Genomic DNA, 8262 nt, shown 5'->3' on the forward strand with positions numbered 1-8262 from the left:
TCCAATCTTATCGTTTCTTTTCTTTGTATTTTAAACCCGAGAATACAGTATAGTGTTGTAGTTATAATTATGGGTGTGTTAACGAGCCGAGATCGAGTACGACTAGGTTTAACTTATTTTATTGAAAATTATATAAATAAAATACATAAGATATATATTAAAATAAAGTTTGCTTATTTTATTTATATTGCAATAAAAGTAATAGTTTATTGAAATAAAATAATATTATTGTGAAATACTAATGTAAAAACAAAAAAGCAAGTGGTGGTTATTTTAATAATTATTATTTATTAGTGACACAAAGAAAGAAACTAATGTTCACACCCTTTTTGAGTGTTTTTACTTTTTAGACACGTGAATTCTTTTGCATTTTTTTTTTGCATATAACATTTTTTTTTTCAGATTCTAGTGTCAAAGCAAAGAGAACAAGTAGTCTTTACAGCTATATTTTCTTCTGTTCCATAAAACTGATGTTCTAGAATCGTTGGGGGCATAAAAAATGGATGAATCTATTCGCATCCTATAAAATGTTTGATATACTTTTGGTCAGGGGTGAGCAAGATAAGGGTTATACCCTTGAAACCCTTTTATTTGACTCGTAAAACCCTTAATTAGACCCCAATATATAATATGGGTCGGGTAAAGGGTATTTAAATTTCACCGTAAAGGGTTTCAAGGGTCTGACCCTTTTTCAAACCCTTGACCCGTTTACTAGTTTCCAGATAAATATACATCTGATTCGCGATTAATCTGAAATGCAGGAGATGTTTGTATTTTATATTTGATTCATCATAAATTTTCTAACTACTAAGAAAAATAAAAATAAAAGACCATACTACTGATTGAAAACATATATATGTGTGTGTGAAAATCTCTGAATTGTTCTCTACATGTAATTTATGTAATTTGTGAGTGTGAATATTATTTTCATCAATTCAAATGGTTGATAAACTTTCGAAGTTAGAGTTTACTGTGTTATTAAATGAAAGTATAATTGTTCTAGGATTCATATATTAAAGTCAATATGAGATATGCAAATAGTAAATACAGAAAATGAGCTGCGATTACTGATTTAAAGGGTAAAGGGTTGAACCTTTAAAACCCTTATTTATACCCGACCTTTTTATTGTTTAGAAGGTGGGGTCTCGGGTCCACATTTCTTCCTAAAGGGTAAAGGGTTCGGATAGGATATTAGGTAGAGACTTACCCTTTGAACAGCCCAACTTTTGATTTGATGGTGATCGGATCATGACCTTTTCTTTTCTTTTTTATTTTACGTAAATAACATGTAGTAAAAAGTTGTATTTTTTCTATAATTTATTTCTATCAATTTCATACTTAATGTAGTACTTCAATTTTCAACATCATAACTAATTTTAATATTGACCGGGTCTATAGTGCCTTAAAGAAATGATCAACTTGATTAGGAAAAAGACTAAACTCATTTAATAATACCAATATTTTTAAAATTATATAAAATGGAGTTTGTCACGTTCTTAGATTTACATATAAAACTAGTCTTTGCAAAAATAGTTTAGTCTTTGGTATTTATTTATCTGAAAAAAGAAAAATCATGAAACTTTAAATGTGTGTAGTGAATATAATCTTTTAAACCAGATATATAATGATATTTTTTTATTGATTGTGTGTAGTGATATATTTTAAATAGAAAGAAGTTAAATTAAATATATCACTACAATCTACATACAATAAATAAAAGTACTAAAATTAACTTCAATATTTACTACTCTATTGAATACAATTTATAATATCACCACAATACCATTTCATCTTTCAAACAAACACGCCCTAAATCTTAACTATAAACGCCCAACCGCATATATGGAATCAGACTACGACTTTGTATTTGAGAGATTCAAAATTTATTATACTTGATATTTCAATTTTAGATAAACAACACATACTTTCAACGGCTAGTCGTCACTCTCTTTCTAAATTATTTCAGCTTCTTCATTATTTTGTGCTATGTTGTATGCTTTAACAGATAGAAGACAAAAACAGAAAAATTTTAAATGCCACATAATAATAACAAAAATAAAAACATTTCAACTTTATATTATTATTTAATCCATAAGAATATTATTATTATTATTATTATTATTATTATTATTTTAAAGAGATACACGTCTATCCTTAAAAAAGGTAAAATAGTAAACACCTTTAGCCATCTTTGTTAATGAAAACCAAAGGAAGAGAAAAATAATACTTGGAGGATTTAATATATTGTTAATTACATAAAAGAGCGTTTTGAAATTCAGCCCAAAACTGATATCGAGTGCTGTTTTTCTTCTTCGTCATCATCATCAGGCTGTTGTTACACAAATTCCATCGTCTGTGAGATCGACTAAACAAACCAGTTTTCGCCATCATTTTAAATCGTTGAATTAATCAATCAAGGATTTGATGGATAACAGCCCTCCTCCGTTTTACAAGGAGGGCTTGCCAACGTCGATGATATTATCTAAACAACAACGTTGGCGATCATCATTAAAAACAACTTCTACTACTACACCTTCAATCCACTTGGTTTTCTTCTCTTGTCTTGCATGGCTTTACATCGCCGGCAGGTATCCATCCACTCCGCTTACTTTACTTTTCTATTCATTTTACGTCTCTTTTTGCAATTCAAAAGGGGGTAGCGGCACAGCTTGTTGCCCGCTTGCCTTTTGTTTCGTTGTAGTCGCAAACTTTTAATTTATTTATCTAAAAATATTGGAGTGAACTGATCAAGCTACTTATGAATTACATATGTGTGTGTGTGATTTAGGTTTCTTGCGGTTTTAGGGTTTGTTGAATGTATCTTCCTACGTAGTCGAATTGGCCGTTTAACATAATTTATTTATTTTGGAATATATATTAAAAATTATAATACAAACGAACGATTTTGGAAAAACTAACAGAAACCGATGATTGTTAAAATGTCAAACAGGCCGGTTTGGTTTGTCGTTACTTAGCCCATTGCCCCATTCAAACTGAACTGTGAGCATCCCTAGTTTTAATATTTCATCACATAAATCAAAGATTCTCACGCTGAAAGGTGGTCCTAGTGAACCAAGAAAGAAAATCATGAAAGTAGTCATTTTTTATGAGTGCGTTATAATGGTTCTGCCAGAAGAATTTCACACATGTAGTTATGAGATACGCGAATCTTTGGTCGCGTAAGGCTTTTATTCCTTAATAATGACTTAAGCTCATGTGATACATGACCAAAATGTCGCAAATTTGATTAGTTAAGACTCCTTATTAACTTAAGAGTTGGATTTCCAGGATATTATACCGCAATAATCTGATGTCATTATACCGGTAAAATAAATGTAGTCATAGACTTGTAGGACTCAGACACTTATATATGTTTGATTGTACCAGGTTGTGGCAAGATGCCGAGAATAGAACATTATTGTCTAATCTTCTTACGAAGAATCCTGCCCAGGTAAGCTTATGTCCACCCTTGTTTTATTATCAACATATTTGGCCAGTATATGATATTCATTTTTTTAATTTTTTTTTATTTTGTTTGTTTTTTATGGCAGAGACCAAAGGCTCTTACTGTTGAAGAAAAGCTAATGGTTCTAGGATGCAAGTAATACTTGAGCTTCCTTATTTATTTTCTAGAATTAATTTGTTGTGTTAACTATATTATTAACACAAATGGTCCATTTTAAGGGATTTAGAAAGAAGAATTGTGGAAGCTGAGATGGAATTCACACTAGCAAAAAGTCAAGGTTTTCTCATGAACCAGTTGGCCCTTAGTGATTCATCTTCTAGCAGAAAGCTTCTTGCTGTAATTGGCATATATACTGGATTCGGGAATCGACAAAGAAAAGCTTTCAGAGCAGCTTGGTTGAATAACGGTTGGTTCGCAATACACTTTTTATAATTTATAAATAAAAATTCCAGCCTTTTAAAAGTTTTCCAACACACTTGAGTTTGACAGTTGATAATTTAAAGAAGCTTGCAGAAAGAGGAATAATCATACGTTTTGTCATTGGCCGAAGGTTTTTTTTTAAATCTTTTTAATTTTTATTCACTTGAACTTTCGAAAATAATATTTGTTGTCAATATTAAGTTTTTTGAAAATTTTCAGTCCTAATCGTGGCGATAGCTTGGACCACAGCATTGATGAGGAAAACCAAAAGACAAATGATTTCTTGATTCTTGTAAGTTAAAGTTTAGGTTTGTAATTCGTAAACGAACCAAACAAATGATCAAGCATGAAGAGCTAAACGAGCGGGGCTACTTGTTCGTGTTCGTTTATGTTCGTCCATTAATAGTATATAAATTATGGTTCACGGCGGGGGTCTCACCGGAAGCAGCCTCTCTATCCCTATGGGATAGAGGTAAGGCTGTCTACATCTTACCCTCCTCAGACCCTACCATAGCATTGCTATTGGTGGGATATACTGAGTACGATGATGATGATGATGATGATGATGAAATTATGGTTCACGGACATAAATAAACATAGGTGAACGAGCATAACTGAGCTAAAACCAGTTAAAAGTAATATGAAGAACAATATGTTCAGCCTAAAGGTTATCAAAACTAGACTAAGTAGCAATGGGTCAAAAAAAATGAATATATTAATGAACGTTCATGAACATAATGAATGAACGAGATATGTTCATGTGCGTTCGTTTAACTAAATGATCAAAGGTTTTTGTTCATGTTTGTTAACTAATTAAATAGAACTTCTCGCTGAATTGTTAACTAAACGTTTGGTTCGTTTATAGACCTACTTAACTTGTTATTGTACCACCAGTGTAGTAGCATGGAATGTTAATAATAATATTATTGTTAGGATGATCATGAGGAGACTGATGACGAATCATCAAAGAAAGCAAAGTTCTTTTTCAGTAAAGCTGTTCAAAACTGGGATGCCGAATTTTATGTCAAAGTTGATATAGATGTTCAACTTGATCTTGGTAAGTCTAGATTCCGTTCTGATATGTACATTTGTTGTGCCTTATATTCGTGTTGTAGATTGCATGTAGTGATTTTTTTTTTGTTTTGCTGTTTATCTTTTAGAGGAGTTGGTTCAGTTTCTTGAAAGCTTTCGTGGTCAAAATAGTCTTTATATTGGATGCATGAAATCAGGAGAAGTAGTTTCTGAAGTGCAAGTACATTTATTTAGTTGTGTAAATATATGCAGTAACGTGTGCATGAAACCGAAATAATCGAACCCAACCCAAAACCGACGGTTTGGTAGTATGTTTTTTTTCCAAAACCAAGCTTACCGTTTGCTTTTGGTCATGTATAGAAAACCGAAAAAACGAATTGAACCAAATTGTCAAAAACCGACTCTAGTTATTGAACTTATGGATTATAATTTTTTTATTTGAATGCAAAGTAATTTATCGAAAACTAAGAAATGGTGTAGGCAACAAACTTTAGTACTAAATGTTTAACAATCAATTAATTAACAAAGAAAGTTAGGCACAAAGTTTCTGGTCAAAAATTCATTGTTTTGGGCCATTTTACTTTTGGCCAAAAATTTCAATCCCGAGTTGCAATACTTTTAAAAACCGAAAACCAAATTTTGGGTTTTTGGTTCGGGTTTAACGCAAAACTGACTCATGCACACCTATGACGTTAACCGCAGTTTTATATTTTTTACTAATAACCGCAGTTTTAACTGTTTAAATGTGCATCACTTTTTAGGGGAAAGCAGTGGTATGAACCCGAATGGTGGAAGTTCGGTGATGAGAAATCATGAGTTATATTCTCTTTTGTTATTAAACCATATGAACATTTGTTAAATGAGGGCAAAACGAGCTCACATACGTACATACACATATGATATATCTATATATACTTGGTCAGGTACTTTCAGCATGCAATGGGCTCACTTTTTATATTAACAAGAAACATTGCTCAGTACATTAACATTAACAGGTTAGTGATGATTCAAAACTTTCACATACACATAATTAAAGTTTGTTACTATAAACATTTGTGAATAACTTATGCTTTTCATATAGTGCATCTCTGAAGACTTATGCTCATGAAGATACATCTGTTGGTTCATGGATGATGGGTTTACAGACGAATTATATACACGACTTTCGTTTGTGTTGCACCAGCTCAACACAAGGTAAACTGACAGTTTTTTTATTTTTGGTTCAAATATAATTTATAACTCTATTGATTTTGCAAACTAAAAATCTTTCTACTTGTTCGTGTTTCAGATAAAGTGTGCTATTTGGATTGATATGAGGAGATGATCCAACATTGTTTTAAGGTTTGACAGATATTGTAACATTTTTCGCATGTTTTAAGATGCTTTTTTTTCGCATGGTTAGATGTCGAGACAGTCTTAGCAACCCTTTTGGGTTTTGAAACGTAACGGCTTTTATTTCATTAGATGTCATACCTTAGTAATTGACTCTTAGACCAACCAGGGTTTAGAAAACATAGTATTTTGTTAAGAGATTATTTACCTGTCGTGGTGAACCGTTTGCATCAAATAGGTCCAAGAACTATCGGTTTATCTTGTACCACCACTGGTTGACCACCACCAAAATCATCAAATTCAAGCCATAAATCAACACCAGTGTGTTTAATGCACATTTAAAATTAAACATGAACAACCGAACCAAAGTCAATCTCCAAGCGCAACCTTCCTAGCATTTATTGCCATAGAAGTCGAGGAAGATCTCAACACTAACAAGATCTTGCATTTTGGCGGGCGACTATGTTGTGATTACTTAGAGTCATTTGTATAAGCGAGCCATCATATGTATAACATTAGTTACAATGTGTGGAATATTTGACTATTTAATCCCCTCCAATATTGGACAGTTGAGCCGTTGAAGAGCATCCTACATACGACACATTTTCTCGCTTTGTTGCTTTCTCGTAATTCATTTTCTCGCTTTAGTTGTCCTAATCTTGCTTTCACGAGTCAACGTCGTTTCAAGAATACTTTTTGCTACATATTTATAGGACTCAATCCGAATATCAAGTTTCTGCTCATTCTCAAAATGTTGCCAACCACTGGGATATATGAAGGCATCATAGACCTAGATGATCAAGAGGTGATCTTCTGCAACTGCTGCAATGGTGGAACGATGATCCATGTGTCCGTATAGCTTAGAGCCCTATACAATTCAAATCAAATAAAAAGATGAATATTTGAATACAAAGAACTGTATAATCTTTTATTTGATTTTCCTCGATATTGTTTTAATTGGCTTAATCATAAAGACAATATTTGGGAAAGCAAAAACTCATTTCATTTTGGCCCCCTATGTCGTCACAAGTTCATTCAAACTATTTCATGAGCAACTCGATTATGGTTCAACAGGCTCACATATGGAGTAATAGTTAACTTTGAAGATGGATTATTGTGCAACAGAAGAAGCATCAAAATCTACAATATCAAAAGGACAGTGAGACGACAACGGATTTCATGATGTGGCTCACGACACAGAAGCTTCTGTTGGGTTTAAGTGATGATCAGTCAAACTTTATTATGAAAACCGGTTTTGATAATAATTAGTAAATTAAATAATCCGGTTAATTAATATAAAAACACAGCAGAACAAATACAAGTAATCAACACCAAAACAAAACCTGACAGAATTCAGTTACAAACAAAACGAGCACAGTAAATATAATAAACAATTTTATTATACTATCTACCGATGTGAAAAATCATACCACGGTTAATGAATAACCAGTTGAGACACCGAGGTATAACAAGCTTCGCTGGTTGACTATACGAACGAGACCCGCTAGTGGCGGTGCACGGAGGCAGCGAACAACAGCGCAGCGGTGGTGGAGGGAGAGAAGAGAGGGAGAACTTTGGTGGCCAGTGTTAATCACATCATCTACTAGAGTTTCATTAACTAGATAATAATATACTAGTTGGTTTAATCAGGCCCCCAAGTCTATTAAAGCCCATCTCATCCTATTAGCCCAATCCATGTTCATTTATCAAATAAAAGAACAGTATAACCTCGTTAATAAATGTCAATACCGGTTAACTAGTTTAAGCGGTTTTATGCTCGTAACCCAAGGAGTAACTCTCACGGGTCATAACTCGGTCGCCCACGTTGATTTAACCGAACAGGTCCACAAATTCCAACAGTCTCCCACTTGGACGGGTCTGATTAGGTTCCTTACGCTGACAGCCAGCGGTGCTCTAGCTACACATGGCTGCCCCAAACAAGTCATGACACTTTAAAGTCATTAACCAAAATATCTTGGAATACACTATTACAAGATAATGAGCTTATGGTA

General features: G+C 33.0%; 1 protein-coding gene across 1 annotated transcript; it reads left to right on the forward strand.

Moving 5' to 3' along the window:
• Positions 1–2424: 2424 nt before the first annotated feature.
• Positions 2425–6345, forward strand: LOC143542597 (hydroxyproline O-galactosyltransferase HPGT3-like). The gene is made up of 12 exons (XM_077035151.1): positions 2425–2588; positions 3388–3451; positions 3552–3601; positions 3685–3872; positions 3956–4016; positions 4106–4178; positions 4820–4943; positions 5047–5134; positions 5680–5730; positions 5842–5913; positions 6000–6112; positions 6207–6345. The coding sequence occupies exons 1-12, from the start codon at positions 2425–2427 to the stop codon at positions 6227–6229; spliced, it is 1071 nt and encodes a 356-aa protein (XP_076891266.1). The 3' UTR covers positions 6230–6345.
• The last annotated feature ends 1917 nt before the right edge of the window (positions 6346–8262 follow it).

This window comes from Bidens hawaiensis, unplaced genomic scaffold, assembly GCF_021521415.1.
Source record: "Bidens hawaiensis isolate Kalapana, Puna unplaced genomic scaffold, B.hawaiensis_p1.1 tig00012940_1, whole genome shotgun sequence".
NCBI lineage: Eukaryota > Viridiplantae > Streptophyta > Magnoliopsida > Asterales > Asteraceae > Bidens > Bidens hawaiensis.